This window comes from Rhinopithecus bieti, unplaced genomic scaffold, assembly GCF_001698545.2.
Source record: "Rhinopithecus bieti isolate Rb0 unplaced genomic scaffold, ASM169854v2 scaffold_33326, whole genome shotgun sequence".
Taxonomy (NCBI): Eukaryota; Metazoa; Chordata; class Mammalia; order Primates; family Cercopithecidae; genus Rhinopithecus; species Rhinopithecus bieti.
Genome location: NW_016814921.1, coordinates 1,321,270 through 1,342,911, shown reverse-complemented (window position 1 = coordinate 1,342,911; position 21,642 = coordinate 1,321,270). Strand labels below are relative to the sequence as shown.

Here is a 21,642-nt window from a genome sequence, read left to right as displayed (position 1 = left end):
CACTGTGATCTAGTTGGGAATGCTCCCTTTTTGTTTAATATAATCATGTCCTTTCTTCTGGAATAGGATTATCATTCCTATTTTCAGAAATCCTGAAGAAGAAAAACTAACCCACACACTTTGGGGGAAGGACAAGAGAAACCAGAAGAAAGAACCTGGACTCCATTTGCCCCTGGAAGGCACCAGCCATGGAATAAGGAGACTCCTTAGGGTCTCAGTGTTGAGCTGAGAAATTGAAACTCTCAGTGTCAACAGGAGGCCAGTCTAGTACCTCTGTTAGGAAGTCTCTGACCCGTGTAAGGACACGGGGGCATCATATTGAATAAGTTGGTCTCATCCAAACCAGGGCTTATTCACCACCCTCTTTGGACACTCAGGCTAGTCCAGAGTTTATGTAAACAAATGCCTTGTGATGGTTAATTTTATGTGTCAGCTTGGCTGGGCTATAGTGCCTAGCTATATGGTCAAACATTATTCTGGATGATTCTGTAAGGGTGCTTTAAAATGAAATTTACTTTTGAATCAGTGGACTTTGAGTAAAGTAGATTGCCCTCCACGTTATGGGTGGCCCACATCAAATCAGTTGAAGGCCTGAATAGAAAAAAAGACTGCTTTCCTCCAGCAAGAAGGAATTTAGCCAGCAGACGGCCTTTGGTCTTGAACCATATAGCTTTGCCTCGGGTCTCCAGACTGCTGGCCTGGACTTGGACTTGCCAGCCTCATGGAATCACATGAGCCAATTCCTTAAAATAAATCCCTCTAGGTAGATAGATAGATAGATAGATAGATAGATAGATAGATAGATAGATAGAATGATCTCCTATTCATTCGGTTTCTCTGGAGAACCCAGACTGAAACAGGCCTCCTAAAAATCGAGTTGCTAGGTCATCAGATCATCAGTCTCAGCCCCAGGCAGCCTATTCCACATGGCAAGGTCATCCTCTGCATGAGACTCCAAAGTCAGGTTCACTTCCAGTGAATACTGCTGCTCATAGACCAAACTCAGTCCACAGGGTTAGTCCAAGACACACCTGCAGCACTCTCCTCCCACCCCCACAGACTCCTCGCCTCCATTAAGCTTAATCTAGTCCTCTGTGTTCTGATCCAGGCCTTTCCTGTCTCTCCCAAGTCATTGGTCCATGAGTGTAACAGGACATTCCCAAAGAACATGGTTATAATTCTCTCACCTTAGAAAAGTAAATACATTATGGAGAATATATTTGATTTTAGATTTTTTGTGTGTGCTTTGCCTTAGAATGGATGGGGAATTCGAGATAATGTACTGCTTTCAAATACTAATTAAGCATTATTTCCCAAAGGAAAGTAAAGCAGTTGTGCATATAAGGATCAAGGCCTTGCTTCTCTGTGTGGGACTTGAAAAGAAATAAGCCAGGGGGCAGATGAATGAGTGAGGAGTGCGCTCCTTGTAACAGGCAGGCACAGGCCTTACCATGCCCGCCTCCCAGGAGTGCTCCACAGCCCACTCGTGCATCCATTGTGTGAATGACGGCAGAAGACCCCAGTCAGCAAGTGTCTCCTGCAACAGGAACTTCTTCTGGCTGCTATCCTATCTCTCTCCTTCCTTTCACATTCATGCACCTCAGAGGAAGGGATTCAACATCTGCATCCACTTCCTCACTTCCCATTCATTCTTCTCAGAAAATCTTGCATAAATAATACATGGATACATTATTTTTAAAAATTGACAAATACATAGGTAAAGAAGTGACCATTCCCCTTGATCTCATCTCTTCTAATTCCACTCCTTTCTCTAAAGCTACAAGCACTTGTTAGCAGTTAGGTATGCATCTTTTTCAGATCTCAGTCTTCCTATTTACTACACAAGTATATATCTTGTGTTGGTGTGTGTGCATTTTCATAAATGGAGTAATATTTTCAGCATTATTCACTAATTTCCTTGTTTCACTTAACAAAATGGAGACCCTTCCATTCCAGTGCATATACAGGCATAACTTGTTTTATTGTGATTTGCATTATTGCTTTTCACAGATATTATGATTTTTAAAAATTAAAGTTTTGTGGAAACCCTGCATCAAGCAAGTCTATCAGTGCCCTTTTTCACATAGTATGTGTTCATTTCATGTCTGTCTCACATTTGGGTAATTGTCACAATATTTCAAACTTTTCCGTTATTATTACATGTATTATGGTGATCTGTGATCAGTAATCTTTGATGTTACCATTGTAATTGTTTTGAGGGACCACAAACTACACCCATATAAGACAGCAAACTTAATAAACATGTGTGTTCTGACTGCTCCACTGACCAGTGTTCCCCTGTCTCTCTCCCTCTCTTAGGGCCTCCCTGTTCCCTAAGATACAACAATATTAAAATTAGGCCAATTAGTAAACTACAATGGCCTCTCAGTGTTCAAGTGAAAGGAAAAGTCTCATTGTCTTTCACTTTAAATCAAAATCTAGAAATGATTAAGCCTAATGGAGAAGGCATGTTGAAAGCCAAGATAGGTCAAAAGCTAGGCCTCTTGCCACAAACAGCCAAGTTGGGAAAGCAAAAGAAGAATTCTTGAAGAAAATGAAAAGTTCTACTCCAGTGAACACAAGAATGATAAGAAAACAAAACAGCCTTATTGCTGATATGGAGAAAGTTTGAGTGGTCTGAATAGAAGATCAAAACAGCCACAACATTCCCTTATGCCAAAGCCTAATACAGAACAAGGCCCTAACTCTCTTCAGTTCTATGAAGGCTGAGAGAGGCAAGGAAGCTGCAGAAGAAAAGTTGGAGGCTAGTAGAGCTTGGTTCATGAGGTTTAACAAAACAAGTCATCCCTATAACATAAACATGCAAGGTAAAGCAGCAACTGCTGATGTAGAAGCTACAGCAAGTTATCTGGAAGATCTAGCTAAGATCACTGATTAAGGTAGCTACACTAACAACAGATTTTCAGTGTGGACAAAACAGTCTTTTCTTGGAAGAAGATGCCACCTAGGATTTTCATAGCTAGTGAAGAGAAGTCAATGTGTGTCTTCAAAGCTTCAAAGGACAGGCTGACTCTATCATTAGAGGCCAAAGCAGCTGGTAACTTTAAAGGGAAGCCAATGCTCATTTAGCATTCTGAAAATCTAGGGCCTTAAGAATTATGCTAAATCTACTCTGCCTGTGCTCTATCAATGGAATAACAAAGCCTGGATGACAGCACATCTGTTTACATCATGGTTTACTGAATATTTTAAACCCACTTTTGAGACTACTGATCAAAATAAAGATCCCTTTCAAAAGAATATTGTTCATTAGCAACATACCTAGTCACTCAAGAGCTCTGACGGAGGTGTACAAGATTAACATGTTCATGCCTGCTAACACAACATCCATTCTGCAGCCCATGGCTCAAGAAGGAATTTCTACTCCCAAGTCTTAATATTTAAGAAATACATTTTGTAAGGATATAGATGCCATAGTTAGTAATTCCTCCCATGGATCTGGGTAAAGTAAATTGAAAACCTTCTGGAGGCTGGGCATGGTAACTTATGCCCATAATTCCAAAATATTGGGATGCCAAGGTAGAAAGATGGCTTGAGCCCAGGAGTTCAAGGCCAGACTGGGTAACATAGTGAGACCGTGTCTCTATACAAAATTTTTAAAATAGTTGGGTGTGGTGGTGCATACCTGTAGTCTCAGCTATTCAGGAGGCTGAGGTGGGAGGAACACTTGAGCTCAGGAGATCAAGGCTGCAGGGAGCCATGACTGTACCACCGTACTCCAGCCTGGGTGACAGAGTAAGTCCTTGTCAAAAAAAAGTAAAGAAAGAGAGAGAGAGAGAGAGAAAAAAGAAAACCTTCTGGAATAACTGACAGTTCTAGATGCCATCAAGAATATTTGTGATTCATGGGAGGAAGTCAAAATATTAACACTACTAAGAGCTTGGAAGAAGTTGATTCCAATCCTCATGATGACTTTGAGGGAGTTCAAGACTTCAGTGGAAGAAGTAACTGCAGATAGGATGAAAATGGAAAGAGAACTAGAATTAGAAGTGAAGCCTGAAGATGTAACTAACTTGCTACAATCTGATGATAGAATTTAAACAGAAGAGGAGTTGCTTCTTAGGGAAGAACAAAGAAAGTGATTTCTTGAGATGGAATCTACTGCTGGTGAAGATGCCATGTGTACTACTGAAATGGCCACAAAGGATTTAGAATATTACATAAACTTAGTTAATAAAGCAGCAGGAGGATTTGAAGAGTTTGACTCTAATTTTGAAAAAGTTCTACTGTAGGTAAAATGCTATCAAATAGCATCTCATGCTACAGAGAAATCTTTCATGATAGGATAAGTCAACTGATGCCACAAATTTCACTGTTGTCTTATTTTAAGAAATTGCCACAACAACCCCAACCTTCAACAACCACCACTCTCATCAGTCAGCAGCCACCCACACTGAGGCAAGATCCTACACTAGCAAAACAATTACTACTCACTAAAGGTTCAGATGATCGTTAGCATTTTTTTAAAATACAGTATTTTTTCACTAAGTTTGTACATTGGTTTTTTAATATATATAATGCTACTGTACACTTAACTGATTACAGCACAGTATAAACATAGCTTTCATATGTATTAGGAAACCAAAAAGTTTATGTGACTTGCTTTATTGTGATATTCACTTTATTGTGGTGGTCTGGAACCAAACCCACAATATCTTCTTTGAAGATAATGCCCATACATCACTTACCATGTTCAGGGAAATGGTCTGAGGGAGATTTACATTTCTCAATTGGATAACTGAAATCATTTCCTAACTGTACTCCCTGCTGCCACCTTCACACCCTCCAATCTATTACACACACCCGCCAGAGTGATCTCATCAAAGCCCAAATTTAATCCTCTTATTCTCTGATTAAAACCCTCCATTGACTCCCCACCGCTTCCTGGATAAAGACCAGTTGTTCAGTATGGCTTGCAAGGCCCATCCAAATCCAGTCCCTGCCTAGCTAGCACGCCTTACTTCTTGCCATTCCAAACTTCTTTTGGTTCCCAAAACATGCCAAACCTGGCCCTGCCTCCTTGGCCTTCCTGCCCTTCCCCACCCTGTCTGCCTGGCAAACACCTACTTGATTCCAAACATTCTGTTCAGTGGTCACTCCTGTTTGAAGCCTTTTATGACTTCCCCATTAGAATTTACTGCTATCCTTGCTATGATCTCACTGTCCCATGGGAAACACCACAAGCAAAGCAGGCAAAACATTTTATTGCCCTTATTGATTTATATCTCTTTCTTGTCATGCCAAATAAAACACATTTTAAGGGACAGGGGCCTTGACTTTTTAATCTCCAGCACCCAATGCTCTGTATAATATAGTGGTGCTTTGTGGTTAAAAGTAACAAATTAATCAATATATTATTTTTATTGAGGTATAATGTGTTTGATCCCAAGTAATATTTAAGGTGAGTTACAAAGATATTGACAACATACCAAAACAAAAAACTTTAAAAATGGCTTTTAAATAAGCCAAATACAAATGAAGGGTTTTAAACTGGTGAAGCCAGGAGTAAGACTGTCATACTTCCTAGAAGCAGGCCATATATTTGGCTTTCTAGTAGCCAGCAGAAATAAGAAATTTCACGGAGACCATAAGATAAAAATAAGCTGGCTACTAAGGAAAAGCATAACTAGACCCGACATAGTTACCAAAGAGAAATTTCTCCTAAGGAACCTCATAGTGGACACTATGTAATGAGATCAACGGCAGCCTTCAACATTTCTTGTAATTCACACAGAGACAGGGTTCACAGAGATGTTTCTCACGAAATCACTCACCATAAACTAAAGGTTCACCCCAACACACAGTTCAGTAAATGCATTTTCACTGTCATGTGGTTCAAATTGGTTCTCTCCCTGATATCAGATTAATTAAAAGACATATTTTAGTGTTTCTAGTGATACTGTCCCTAACATTTTGGACCACAGATAACCTTTTGAGAATCTGACAAAATGCTATGCACCCTCTCCTCAGAAAAACAACCTGATACCTAGCATTTTGCATCTATTTTTACAGGAAACCTAAAGCAAATCCATGAACCCCCAGGTTAAAACTCTCAATCTGGACGAAAGATGCACTCCATGCATCGTTGAGGCAGGCTTCCATAAATAGTATTTCCCCCAGCAGGTCTTTAAAAAGGTTCTGCTGTCTGTCCTACCTAGCAAGCAGAACTGTGTGCATTAACTGTTAGCCATCATGGGCATTAGGCTCCTTCTAGAAAAAGAGAGGAATCCAACAGGAACATTCACCCACTTCTGGAGTGATACCCATGGGCAGAGCCAATATTCTCCAGAATTCTTTAACATAAAAGCTCTACAGTTCTACATCATTAAGCATAGTCAAAAATAATTTAAGTGAGGAAAATATTCAAAGTAGGTGTAACCAAGTATCCAAACTGTTAATTTTTTTTAAATTTCATTAAAACTGAGAATATCTAACTTTGAATAATGTAACTTCCTGCAGTATCTTCCAAGAAAAATTAGTTGAATTGCAAAATATATCTGGAAATAACTACGTGAATTTTCTGCTACACGGGAATTAGTTACTTTGCTGTTAAAAGTTGGGTGGAGGGTCTAGCAAAACCATGACTTTGGTTTAGAATAATTATCTAAAGCATGTAGTACTTTTTTACTAGTAATTGCAAAACAGGATCAGCTATCTATTAAAATAGTTTTAGATTATGATAATACATCTGTATCACCTTTTTTTCTTTTAGAGGAAAAATATAATTCCAGTTTATTAAAAGTGATATTAAATCATTAATAAATACATTTTTAAATAAGAGATCAGCCTGGAAATAACAATTCCTGTCCAAAGGTTGGAGGAATATCCGAAAAGCCATAGATAATATTATAGTTTCTGACATCAAGTGTCAGGAAATCAGTATTAAATGTAATAGTGTGGAATAGTAGAAATGCCATGACTAAGGAGTCTCCACTCCTCATGAAAAATAAGGCCTAAGCCAGGGGTCAGCACATTTTCTGGGGTAAAAGGCCAGAGAGTAAATATTTTACATCTTCAGGGGTATCTCCCATTGTAGTGTGAAAGTGGCCACAGACGATGTTTAAACAAATGAGGGTGGCTATGTGCCAATAAAGAGTATTTATAAAACAGGCTGTTAGACCCTGGCCTAAGAACACTAAACATGAAAAACTCTAGACTCTCTTGAAGAAAATACACATGTTTTACAGAAGGTTGCTATGAGAAACTCAGTCGAATATTCCACGGAAATCAACACACGAGGGCTATGTATATATTACTACTCTCCCATTGTAGCCCCCTAGTTACTACTTACTCTGTTATCTTCTTTTTCAGTATTCTCAAGCCTCTTGGTGTTTTTTTCAGAGATCTGCATCAAGCTTACTACTTACCTAGAGTTTCCAGAAAACACCTGTATCCCACCTTTTTATATCCATGACAATCACACATCTGTTGGTAACTTTCCTATGTTTTCTGATTTTTATAGACTTGCGACATCTGTAAGCTCTGGGGGCAATGTGCGTACCCGGGGATTGAACTCTTTCAAGTCCATGATGTTTTTCTCTTTTTTTAAATACAATTTTCATTTTATTTTTTTCCAGACCTTATTTTTTCTCCAGACCTTAAGGACTCAGCTCCTTACCTGGGCTTTAGTGGAAGTCATGCGGCAGCACCCACAGCTCTAAATCGGGATCAGGGTATTTGGTTTGTGCGGGCTTCACAAGCTCTATTCCTGACTACCTTGATGTGAGTGGCACAACTCACACAGTAATGTAGCTTCACATACAACTTGAGAAGCACAGAGGTGTCGAAGACACTTGCTTTGGAAATGTACCTGATAGCTGCAGCCTCTACTATGTTTCAAATGAGAAACTTCTTAATAGCCTTGTCCTTGGTCATGCACCGGGCACAGTCCTGCCACAAATAGGCTGTGCGTGGCTATGGCCTTTTCCAGCATGACTATTATTCCTTTTTTCCTTTTGCATTTTGGAAGCAAGGGCCCAGGAGAGCCTAAAATGTTTTTCTGAGGAGTAACATGATCAGAGTTCCTCTTCAGGAAAAAACCATATCCAACTGCTGAACAACTAGACAGAGTAATTAAGTCACTCTGGCAAAGAATAACATCCTTTATTATGGGCTACTATGGGCTGAATTGTGTTCCCCAAACTCATGCTGAAGCTCTAATCCCAGTATCTCTGCATGTGGTCCTGTTTGCAGATGGGGCCTCTAAAGATGTGATTACGTTAAAATGAAGCCTTTAGGGTGAGCCCCCATCCAACCTGACTGAGGTCTTTATAAGAAGAGGAAACCTGGACATACAAAGAGACAACAGAGACACAAGCACAGCTGAAAGATCTTGTGAAGAGGCAGCTACAGAGTGGCCATAGACAAGCCAAGGAAAGGGGCCTCAGAAGAAACTAAACCTGCCAACACCTGATCTTGGACTTCCAGCCTCCAGAACTTTAAGAAGATAAATTTCTATTGCTCGAGCCACCCAGACTGTGGTATGTTTGTTATAGCAGCCTTAGCAAACTAATACAGATGAGATCAGTTAGACAGCAGTTGCAGTAGTCAGGGTTAGAACTAGACGAGCTGCAGCAAGATTGCAGAGACTGGCACAAGTATGAATGCACTGCAGAACTGAAACGGACAGAGCCTGAGAAGAGAAGTGAGGAGTGGGGAAAATGACATAGTAGAAATTCACTGCAAGACCTGGGCCTGGTTGGCAAGGAAGATGATGATACCATTTGAAAATACAGGACAGTCAAAAAAGGAAAGAGGAGTTTAATTTTTAGACACTTTTCTGGATGTGTCTTGCAATGTGCTTTCTTGATATCTATCTATCTTGGTGTTTATTCCCTCACATAGTAGACACTCAGAAGATTATTGATTAATGGACAATCTCACTCAATGAAGAAAATTAAATAAGATAGACCCAAGCCCATCTGCTTTTGTTGTTGCTGTTGTTTTAAAATCTTACACCACATGTCCTTAAATACTGAAAGAATACCTTTGATTTTTTTTGAAAGAGCCTAACTATACTTTGAAAACATCCTTTTAGTTATCTTTATGACAGTGGTCCCATAAGACTATAATGTCATATTTTTACTGTACCTTTTCAATGTTTAGATATGCTTAAGTACACAAATATCACTGTGTTACATGATCATGTATCACTTAACTATGGGGATACATTCTGAGAAATGCATTCTTAGGTAATTTCATCATTGTGTGAACATCATAGAGTATACTTACACAATCCTAGATGATGGTATAGCTTATTGCTCCCAGGCTGCAAACCTGTACAGCACATTACTGTACTGAATACTGTACACAACTGTAACATGGTGCTAAGTATTTGTTACCCAAACATAGAAAAGGGTACAGGTGGGGGCCGGCGCGGTGCTCAAGCCTGGTAATTCCAGCACCTTTGGGAGGCCGAGGATGGGGGATCACCAAGGTCAGGAGAATCGAGACCCTCCTGGCTAACATGGTGAAACCCCATCTCTACTAAGAAAAAAAAATACAAAAAACTAGCCAGGCGAGGTGACAAGTGCCTGTAGTCCCAGCTACTCAGGAGGCTGAGGCAGGAGAATGGCATAAACCCGGGAGGCGGACCTTGCAGTGAGCTGAGATCCAGCCACTGCACTCCAGCCTGGGTGATAGAGCGAGACTCCATCTCAAAAAAAAACAAAACAAAACAAAAACAAAACAAAACAAAACAAAAAAAGAAAAGGTACAGTCAAAATACAGTATTATAAGCATATGGGACCACCATCATACATGAGGTCTGCAATTAACTGAAACATCATGATGCAGTGCATGGCTATATAGTATTCATTTTTAATTACATCCTACTCTATTTTTGTATATGCCACTCAAAAATCTTAAGAAGCCCTTAAATACTAAAGAATTGTCTCATATTAAATCATGACAGAAGTCTTTCCTAAACAAAGCAGAGTGGAATAGACAAAGAGGCAGAGGAATAGATGGCATAGACTTCAACTTTGCTGGACATGGCAAAGCCTCTAAAAGAGTTTAAATTATTTGCTTAAATCATTACTTCTGTTCAAATTTCTGCTATTTTGTCCATGCGGAATTCTGGCCATGAACTTGTATTCTAAACACTAAGAAGTCTACAAATGCACAATCACCAGTTGTTATGAACAAAGAGACCATGTTTTCAAAAGCCAATAGGGAAAAAAACTATTTTCTTATTTGTAAAAGGAAGATAATGATACCTGCTTCATAGGTTTGTATTTAAGACTAAACAGATATTATTTGTAAAGCTGGCATAGAGCATGTTCTCAAAAATTTCACTCACTCATTCATTCAATAAGTACTCGGTAAATATCAAGGTCCTAGGAATATCGTACAGTGGTAAAGGCCAAACACCTGACCCTTCCTCTACCACAGAGCAGAGGGACTCTGCCTCGTCACCATGGCAGTCTCCCTAGTTGTCTGGACAGAGCTGGACAGATCCCACGAATACTTCAGGGCTCTCACATCACCCTTCAAAAAATAATCTACGCCTCACTTTTCTCACCCTTTAACAGCTGAGGGTGTCTCTGTAATTCATTATTTTTCAATCCATCACCTTCTGTCTATGTCTTCTTTATACATTGGTACACTCGACTAAAACAGTTAACACAATCATATTCCCAATCTCACTTGAATTGTACTCCCATTACTGAGTCTGGAGTAATGTAGATATATATAAATATGTAAGGAGAACTAACACTTAGAAACACATCCAAAATAGAATATTTCTCTTTTCACTTAGCTTTTTTTAAATAAATGCCTTACCCCAAAGACGATAAGGAAATAAGGTTAATAAGCCTTACATTTAAAGGTAAAATATGACTCGGAGAAAAGCTTAGATGAAAAGTAACAGAAAAGGACCCACAATGCAAAACGCAAGATAATACCATCCCAGAATCAGAATTTCCAAAATCAAAGGGACCTTTTTCTCTTGAGTCCCCATCCAATTCAAGTAGTCATCCAGCCAGTGAGTAAATGACACCTCTGCCCAACACACAAACACACACACCCCATCTCCAAATGAGCCAACACTAGAAATAGTTATAAGAAGAAAGGTCAAATGACACTTGGTAGGATAAAAAAAAAATCTAGGCAAGAAAAGTAACATAATTAATAGAAAAAGTAAGAATACATAAAGAAGACATGCAGCAAGTATTGGATTAAAAGATATATATCAGGCAGTAGAAAGATTATTTGCATTTCTAATTCAAAAACAAAGTGTTTATCAAATTGATATGTTTCAAAAGTAATTTTTAAAATGGAAGCATTATTTGACCGTTTTAATCTCTTCTATTTCCTATTTATGTAATGGCCACCTAAAAACCTATGAATTGTTTTCTATTTACAAAATGATTCAGCTTAGAAAGGAGTAGAATGAGACTGTTCATTCAGTAATTTCTCCCACCCACCCTTGCAGACATCACATCACAAAGACTGTGACTCACTTTGTCATACAATTTCTACCCTCTTAAAGAGGTTTTCAGATTGTTGTGATGAATACTGGCTCATAAATCTGAATAAATTTTCAGATGAAACTATCCGTGCCATTTCATCACAGCCCAAAATATTAACAATGGTACCAGACGGTCCCCAATCCCAACTTTTACAATGATTCACTGGTTTTAGCCTTGAGTAGGAGAGAGACACACTGACGTAGGCATTGAAGTGTCTGAATCAGGTATGAAGTCCCAGGTCTGCATTCCTTAATTAGAGTACTAAACCAGTTCTGGAACTGAGCATTAATGTTGGCTAGAAATATTAATATATTGCTTAACAGCTGAAAAGTTTCCAAAATAAAAAGTGATCCAACAAACGACTATCCTTTACCTTTATTGCTTCCCTTGAATAATGTTGAAGGTGTTTGCAGAAAAGAAGTACAGTGTTGCTGCATTCAACTTATTTTATATGCCTCATACTATAGTATTTATACTTATTTGAAGTTGTTGCCCATTCAACAAATACAGAGTGAACCTTTCCATGGGACTCAGACTGGTCACTCATTCAGCAATGAAGCCAAAAGGACCCTGGGATGAGTAAATTCAGCCTCAGACCCTCAGAATAGAAAAGAGTAAAGAACTACTGGGTAATGTGGTCCGGATTTTTTTTAAACAAAAATTTCTTGCCAGCTAGGAATTTCCAGTAAAACTGGGGGACTTGAAATTAAAATACAACAAGCTATTAGAGAGAATTTTTAGATAGCACACAGAAAAGGAAAGATGGATACAGGATGATGTGAAAGAAATAAGGCACAAGGCATGACCGGAACTGTGATAAGGTACGAGGATAGACAGGACATTTCGGCTTAAGGAAAACTGCCTGGTTAAAGACTAAGATGACAAGGAAGACAGGAGACGGGAAGGAAAGGTCAGAAAGGAAGTTAAGAGACTTGGCTAATTTATTGGGTACATCTTCAATTTAACAAACATTCTTTGAGTGGCCACTGTCTGTGAGGATGGATGCAGCAAATGGGATCCAGTGCTTGCCTACAAAGAGTTCACAGTCCCAGTGCAGGAGCCAGACACATAAACCACTAACTATTACAGAAAGCATGAAGTTCTGTGTTCAGATTATGTACCAAGTATATGGGAAAACAGTAAAAACCATTAATTCTCCCTGGGAAGGTAGAGGAAAGTTTCACAAAGAAGTCTGTTGGGCTGGATCTTAAAGGATATTTCCAGAGAAAGGTGCAGATGGAAGGGGTTGAAAGAAATTGATAAGAAAAAGAAGGATTTTTCAAAAACAAGAGTCACATGAAGAAGGCCAATCATTGTGACAGTAATCATTACGACACATTAAAGAGACCATATAATTAAAGCATAAAGCATTGCAGCATCAGGAGAGTACGGATGGTGAACAGCAGGAAATACGATTGAGCAGGTAGGTCATGTTTAAGAAGGAAAGCCAGGTAGGTCTGGTTAGTGCTTAAAATTGCAGGAGAGTAGAGGTCATTAAATCAAGAGGCAGGGCAAGGAAATCACTTGGCTGGGTAACATTTTAGAGAGACATATATAGGAAGAAGTAGAGAAAGGCATCAAAGACAATTCCATGGTGTCTAGCTTTGGAGACAAGAAGAATAATCCACTATAAGCAGAAATTTAGGAGGAAAGGGTGCTAGTTTGAGAAAATGGTGGTAAGTTCTGTTTTATGTATGTTAAGTTGAAGCTATGGCAGTGTGTGTGTCCTCCAAGCAGTGGGAAATTGAGATCGGGAATCAAGACAGAGACAGAGAGAATACATGATCTGCTGAAGGAATACAAGTACACAGAAAGAAGAGTAGAAGGCTAAAAACAGAACCTTGGGGAATACAAATGCGGGAAAAAAAAAAAAAAAAAAAAAAAAAAAACAGAAGAAACTAGAAGAAAAGATAGTTGGATGGGCGAAAGTATAACCGCCTGAGGAGTTCTTCCAGCCCGCTGCACAAAGAAAGACCACAGCATTGCAGTAAAGAAAGAGTTTAATAAACACAAAGCTGGCAAAGTCATGTAGGAGATGGAGTTGGTACTCAAACCAATCTCATCCACAGCTCATAGGATAGGAGTTTTTCAACAGCAGTTTGGGGGAAAGGGTGAGGATTGCTATGCAGTGGGTGCTTACTGATAATTCACTGGGCTGAAGATGAAATCATAGGGGGTCAAAGCTGTCCTCTTGAGTGGAACCATTCCCGGGTGGGGCCACAGGAGTGGTTTAGCAGGTCCAGCTGAAGCCATGGGTGTCAGACATACAAAAAACCTGAAAAGATATCTCAAAAGGCCAACTACAATAGTGGTGTTATCTGCAGTAATGGCTGGCAATCTATTAATATGTCTACACCTTAGCACAACTCAGATTCCTGTCCTCCCCGCAAGCCTGAGGGCCTTTCATTAGCTTTATAAAGAGGGTTGAGTTTTGGGGAAGGCCTATTATCCTTTAAACTATTTCCAAAGTCATCTGGGCCTAAGCCCAGAAATGATTAAGGCAGCTTAGAAGCTAAAGGCAAGAGGAGGGGAGTGGGCTAGATCAGATCTCTGGCAGTGTCATAATTTTCTCAGATATAATTTTTGCAAAGCCAGTTTCAAAAGGAGAACCAGGTTGATGTGATGTAATAGAAGGCAAGGAATTATCAAGAAGTCAGAGGCAGACAATACTGCCACATGTCAGAGTAGCATGAAAAATTGGAAAAGGCCACATGATTGAATTGGAAGACTACTGGTGTTCTCATAGGAATGATTTAAGTGGAATACTGAGGGCAGAATCCAGAATTTAAAAGAGTTCAAAAAAAGAAAAGGAGCTGAAGTAGAAGAAAGTACTGATTCCAGGATATTATTCACAAAAGAAAATAAGAATGGAAAACAAGCACAGCATACCTGAGAAAGTTTTATATTGCATAGTCAGGACAGCCAAGTATAAAGGGGTCCCGGGAGAACTTCCGACTGGCCTGCACACTGGGAGAATGCGGTGCAGCCACGGAAGTTCATGCCCTTTGCAGAGGGGGAGACTGGCCTCTCCTGTTCGGGGTGGTAACCTGGGAATCAATCTTTGAGATGGGGGGCTGTTAATATGAACCCCTATCGCTTTGCCGTGTTGTTTTTCCTTTTTCCTTTCTGACCAAAAAATTCCATAACCCCTCACCCTCCAAAGTGTCTGCGAGCCTAATCTTTCCTGATCTTTCCCTGGGCGTGTGACAAGAACTAGGATTTTCCTACAACAAAAGTACATGATAAAAATCTTAAATGCTTTTAAGGAAATCAGAATTCCCAATAAAAGTTCTAAACAATTTTCCCGAAAATGATTCATCTTTCTCTAGATTATTCTAAGAAAACTAATAGCCAGTCTCCAAGATTCCCAAATGTTTCCCAAATATAACTTTGCTATATATAATTATCTTCATTTAAAGATTGACCAACTATCTAAACATACATGTCATGACAGCAAGAGAACTGTAAACTTTAACCAAGCTTTACACAGCATATGGCTCATGAGTAGTTATTTCACAGCATGTTCCAAAGAGAATGTTTTCCTCATCAGCTGACATTTAGTGAGCACTCTCTGAGTAAAAGGTACTGAGCTTTTTATGATGTTTATTTATATAAAGAAGTCATGGTTCCTACCTTAAGGTGCCAGATCTTCTCAAAGTGCCTAAATTATGAATAGAGAATAATCTGTTCACAGAATGCAGCCAGATCATTACTATTGTGTACAAATTTCTTTTTAAAAAATACTTTTTTCTTGGCTAATTTGTGTTATCATTTAATTAAAAGTTTTCATTATAAATTAATGTATAGCTTAATTATAAATTAAACCAGGATCATTCCTTTCAATTGTTCAATTATATCTGGAACATACACTTAATATTCACATAGCTTCTCTTCAATTTTTAAATCTCCAAGATACCTTGAAAATCTGTGAACTTTTCATTTCAGAATTCTATTGGATAATTCATCTTAGAGGTTAAATTGCGGAAGTCAATAGCTCTTTAAAAATGCAAATACACACGCACATACACACACACACACATACACACACACATCCATTACAGATTTCTGTAAATGAGTATTAAGGATACACCAGTCAAGTCAAAAGTCACTTTGTACAGGAAGAGTGACAGAAGACAGCTGTATGAGACATAAATTAAACACTGAATATTGGCTGTCTGTTGCATCCAGGCCCTTCCAATTTCTTCAAATTAAAATTATTCTGAAGGGGTTTAGAATGAGACTGGTCTGGCTTCTAAGAACCACAGTCTATGGCTCAAAGGGTGAGTTCCCCTGGAAGTTACCACTTTTCTTTTCTTCCTCTCCTAAATTCCTGTGGCTATACATAACCTAGCTTAGAAGGCCTCGTTGGCTGTCATTATTAAAGGGAGAAACGAGAAAGCAAGAGCTGACCCAACAGTGGATACAACAAGGAAACACTTAAAAATCACAGTGCCACAAGTGCATTTTCTAATGATCCAGCTAAAACTCCACACTGATAATCATTATTCCAAATTATTATGCAAACAATCAAGCATTAACTATTTATTGAGCACTGACAATATACAAATTAAGTACTAGACCAGATCCTAATTTTAGAGCACAGAAAAGGACAAGCTCAAAAATAAATCAGAACAAAATACATTTGTTCGGACAGAATATCCTGATGAGGTTAAGATTTGTGCCCCAGGCTGGGCACGGTGGCTCACGCCTGTAATCACAGCACTTTGGGAGGCCGAGGGGGGCGGATCATCTGAGGTCAGGAGTTCGAGACCAGCCTGGCAAACATGGTGAAACTCCTTCTCTATTAAAAATGCAAAAATTAGCTGGGTGCAGTGTTGGGTGCCTGTAATCTCAGTTGAAGCAGAAGAATTGCTTGAACCCAGGAAGCAGAAGTTGTAGTGAGCTGAGATTGCGCCACTGCACTGCAGCCTGGGTGACAGAATGAGACTCTGTCTCAAAAAAAAAAAAAAAAAAGAAAGAAAGAAAGAAAGAAAAAGAAAAAGATTTGTGCCCAAAGATACCCAAAGATACATATTTGCCTTGCTCCATTTCATGGTCATAGACTTTTATCCCATGCCAGACTTCTTACAGACTTGTGCTACAGGACAAAGGGGCCCAAGCAGGGTATTTGAAAAATCAACAAACACTAGAATTGGAAAAACAAGCAAAGACTACAGCACATGTGTAATTACCATCTTGTACAGGCATCTCGTGGTTTTAAAATAGTAGTTCCAATAATGTGAGACCTTAAATTGTCTTTTCAACATCACTGATGATGAGTTCTCAGAATCAGTGTGTAGATGAAGACAGTCAATTTTATGCTTATAATATTTAAAGAACGGTTCTTGTTTTGTTCATTACATCTGTAACATTTTATTTTCTAATTAAACTTTAAAATCATGTCCTTCCACGTAAAATGGCATCATAAATCAAAATGAGAATACTTAGAACCTAATTGTTACACCACTGTCAAAGTCTAATTACATAATGGTCATTTTATAAACAAATGAAACCCCTCAGGGCACGTCATGAGGGGATATTGCCTTTTCTAGGCTGAAGTCACTTGGCATCAAACTCATCTTAAAAGGCTCCTAAGGTGTGGTAATATCTATGACTCATGAATTGTCCTTCCATTGCTGTACTGATTACATGATTTCCAAGATTAAATGAGCTATTAGATTCTGACTTCATTTGTTTACTGCACACAATATTTATTACAGTAAATATCAAGTTCATTACGTAAAATTATTGCTATCCACTTGCCAGATATTGTCAAAGAGACGTGGGGGGAGAGAATACGTGTATTATTAAATCAATGGTTCCATTTACCCCAAAGGCAGTAGTGAAGATATGGAAAGGTGGCTTTATCCAAAACCCCAGGAAATCAATCTGAGGCACGCGTAAACTAGTAAGAATTCCTCAAAGGGGTAGTAGCTCACTACCCTGAAATGGAGCAAGCCTAACCAAAGTGGGGTCCAGCAGGGCACACTACGGTGGAATGGAAGAGCGCACTGAGGCTGAGGGATGGCAGGAAGAGAAGACAAGGGGCCAGGTGGTAAGAAGCTCATTCAGGATAACAAAAGAGGAAACCCACAATTGAACTTCAGTAACTGGTGACTTTTCTGAGCTTCAGTATCCTCTTCTACAAAAAAAGATGCGTAAACCATAAGGTCTGAAGCCTCCCTTTGATTTCACAAGTCCATGTTTTTATGCCTGGGGTTGCATGGAACACATGCAGTAGCAAAGAGCCCAGGGGTCAGGCCCACCTACAAGCCACCCCTGATCCACACTGGAGTGGGCAGGTCCCTCTGCCTTTCCAAGTCTCAGCGTCCTCTGGAGCCTAGAAGCAAAGAAGTGTGGCAGACAGGCAGTCACCTCCTGGGAGAAGCCCAATGGTAAATCCAGTACTTCTAATTACCCTCATTTTTTTTTTCTTTTCTAAATAAGAGCACCTGGAATAAATTGAATACTAAGTGTACATAAGCAGCATCCATTTCACTTACTGTATTCTATCACATGTCGTACGTGCTGCTTGGGATAAAATGTTCTCTCTTCTGAATGTTTTTACACGGCTTGCTACTTTAAAGTATATACTTAATATTACCCATTCCCACCGCATTGAAAGAGGCCTGCCAAAAGTTAAGGATGCCAAAAGGAAGGCGGGAGTGCAGCGCACATGCTGGAGAAGGAGAAACTCTGTAACCACTTTTAACATCTTGTTTTTATCAAGACTCTCATGTCAAATGAAGATTATTCCAGGACTACGAGAAAAGACGCCAGAAAATGGGCCCTCTTGAGTGAAAATTCAGGAGAATGCCCAGGTGTGAAGCACAGCTGACCTTCAGCAACACTGAAAATTGGAAGCATTTGTGTTGTGTCATCTTCTCCTACCTCTTCTTTTAGAACGTTCTCTTCTCTTTCCTAACTCACAGCTCCCCACTCTGCCTCCTCTTCCCCTGCACCTCTCCAGGGCCCCATCATTTATATCAGAGTCTTCAAAGCATCCTTCCCCAAACTCCAGTCCTTCTGGCCAGCTTTTGGGGAAGAAACTGCACTATTTAATCCATACTAAATGTTAAAATGGTTGAACTTGGCCTTTCAAAAGTTACCTGCAGTTTAGAAAACATGTGGGCAGAAAGTGTCATGACAAAGGAAAAAAAAATTCCAGTGATAGATGTTCAGGTCAATTGGACAAAATAGTCTGAGGAATGAGACCACGGATTTTTCAACTTTTCAAACAGGTCTAGAAATCTGAGCCATAATGTAGTAGGAAACTGTGGCTACTATTAACTCTTCTCCATGTTTTCTGGTTGGTTTTATTTGTTTTGGTGGGGGGGGGGGTCTCCTCCTGGTTTAGTCAACTATCAGTAAACATTCAATATGTGAGAAAATAATATACTGTACTTAAATTTATGTCCAGGTTGGGCTACATAGAAATGGATGAAATTTGTCATTTTTAGATTTGTATTCTTGTCAGTCTATTGCCTAGTACAGGTATCCTTTTTTAAAAAATGAGTAGTCTCTTTGGAGACTTGGGAAGAAAGGGTGGGAAGTTGGGGAGGGATAGGACTACAGATTGGGTGCAGTGTATACTGCTTGGATGATGGGTGCACCAAAATTTCACAAATCACCACTAAATGTAACCAATTGCCACCTGTTCCCTAAAACCCTATGGAAATAAAAAAATTTTTTAAAAAATAGTAGTCTCCACAAGTCTGGATGAGTTATTCTACTTTTCCCTTTTAACATCTTATCTTTAGCTAGTTATAAAGTTAGCAGAGTTCTCAACCTGAGCACCAGTGACATTTAGGGTCAAAAATGTTTTTGTTGGGGTTATTATAATGTGCATTGTAGGATGTTTAGCAGCATCCCTGGCCTTTACCTGCTAGATGTCTGTAGCACCCTTCCAGGTTAAGGCAACCAAAAATGTCTCCAGGCATTGTCAAATGTCCCCTGGAAGGCAAAATCATCCCCATTTGAGAACCACAGAGTTAAAGTAAGATTACAAAAATGAAAACCCAACTCACGGTTAGGAAGAAAAAGTTAACAGCTGTTTTTACAGTGGTGGTAATGTGGTATGCAATTCAAAGTTATGTCCATTATATAGTTTTATTCTATATAGTTTAAAGGCTAGCCTCTATATAGTTTTATTCTAAGGCGAATCAGGTATCAAAATCTTCAAAGAAAAAATGATTCAGCGACTAAAAGAGTCTGAAAAAAAGAGTATTAGGGGAAGCCTCAAATATTAACTTAATTTAGAGGGAAATTCTTCTGTCCTCTGGTCATAATACATGCTTTTTAATAAATAGTTTGTGATACTAGAAAAGAACGAAACCAACTGGGACACACAGCACCTTGCCCTTGTCAGCTGAGACGGCCTAGCAGACAACTGCAGAACAAATTTCAATCACAAAGATAATTTTGTGAAATAGATACTCAAGTTACCAGAATAGAGAAATAGCACTAACCCATGTAATAGGTTACAAGAATCCTTTCAGTTTTACGGGATTAAGTGATTGATAAAATTTTTAAATTACAGCAAGCCTGAAAAAAATTAAAGACTTGCCTCTTTTGCTGGTTGCTATTTTGGAAGCAATAAAGACTCGGTTCATATAAAAATGTATTTCCCATTCTTCTGCCAATTCATGTTTGGTTGTAGAATTTTCCCCTCTTCCACCCCACCCCATCCACTTCCCCTCATGACATTCCATTAGCATCCCAAGACAAAGGCAGAACTACAGGGGAGTGGCGCTGGGACCCCTGTGGGTCTTTTCTCAGGCAATGAGAGAATCAGATCCTCCACCTGGAACCCATAAAGGAAGGAACGCCATAACACACAGCTTTTAAAACAGATGTTTACATACACTTACAGGAGGACAAGTTAAAATATATTCTAATCCTCTTTCTCTCACTTCAAATTCCATCAGTGTTGTAAATCGGCTCATCTTATGCCGCTTTCTTTCTCTTTCCTCTAGACCAGTGGCTCTCAAAGTGTGATGTGATCAGCATCCCCGGGGGAACATGTTAGAAATGCAAATCTTCAGACCCCACTCCAGACTTAGGGAATCCCCTAAAGTCCAAGAACCCCTGATTTAGGCCAGTGTTCTTTCTAGAACCACAAACATTGTTTCTTACAGAAAGCAAAACTGCAATTCTCATTTCATCCTCAAACCTGCTGCAAGGTAGTAATGTATTAGCCCCACGTGAGGGATGAGGAAACCGGCTCAAGGTCTCAAAGCTAGTCAATGCAGGTGGAAGATTAAAGTGTTTGCACTTCTTTTCACTACTGAAACAAATCTGTCGCACTTTATTATCAACATCTGGATTTTTTGCTGCTTAGCTGGTTGGTTTTTGTTTTTGCTCTTTCAGCTTTCGTCAATTCGTAAGAATATAAAACAGAGTGGGTGAGAGTAGTGTACCATATGCTTCGGGTCGTCCCGAGTCGGAATTTAAGGGCAGGACTCAGGAAAGGTGTTTTTCCAATAAAGACTGTTTCGTTCTGCTGCGGTCCATCCTATCTTTGTCCCTAGGACAGCATGCAGCAGACAGAAGTTGCCAGAGTTGCACCGCGGGGCCGCGGGCATCCCCGACGCGACAGGTTGTCTGCGGGAAGGCAGCCAGTCCGCGAGGCCCCGGCGCGCCGCGGCTCCGGGCCGGGGGTACTGGTTTACAGGGCAAACTGGCACACCCCAAAGCCCGGGGGACGCCCGGGCCTCCGCCACAGCCCAGGGAGGAGGGGGTGGGTGGTGAACCCGAAACCGCCGAGGGCCGCGCGGCCAAAAACCACACGGACCGCTAGGGTAGCAGTGAAGATCCGGGAAGAGCGCGCAGGCTGGAGGGGAGAGAGCGGGCGAGAACCCAAGAAATTGAAATGGGGCGGGGAGAGCGGGCTGGCACTCACTGTGAGGGTCGCTCTTCTCCCGGACCCCGTCAACTCGGCCGTCTGGGTGAATGCGCAGGAAGAAGCCCCCGTTTTTGCAGTACAGCCGCTTGGGGTCCTTGAAGTGGCCGGGCGGGAAGGCGCCGCTGCCGCCATCCTCGGGCAAGGCGGGCAGCGTGGTGATGCTCCCGGCTGCCATGGTCCCTCCAGGGCCCTGCCGGGGACCCCGAGCCGCTGGAGCCGCTGGAGCCGCGCGGGGAGCCGCCGCTC

The 21,642-nt window shown here is 40.2% G+C and overlaps 1 protein-coding gene across 1 annotated transcript in view; it reads right to left on the bottom strand.

Moving 5' to 3' along the window:
• FGF2 (fibroblast growth factor 2) overlaps positions 1 to 21,642 on the bottom strand; it is an 86,992-nt gene that overhangs the window by 53,800 nt on the left and 11,550 nt on the right. Inside the window, exon 3 of the mRNA XM_017852596.1 lies at positions 21,394 to 21,642. This exon is cut by the window's right edge and continues 23 nt beyond it. Coding sequence (XP_017708085.1) covers positions 21,394 to 21,642 — 249 coding nt within the window. The remainder of the gene's footprint in view (positions 1 to 21,393) is intronic.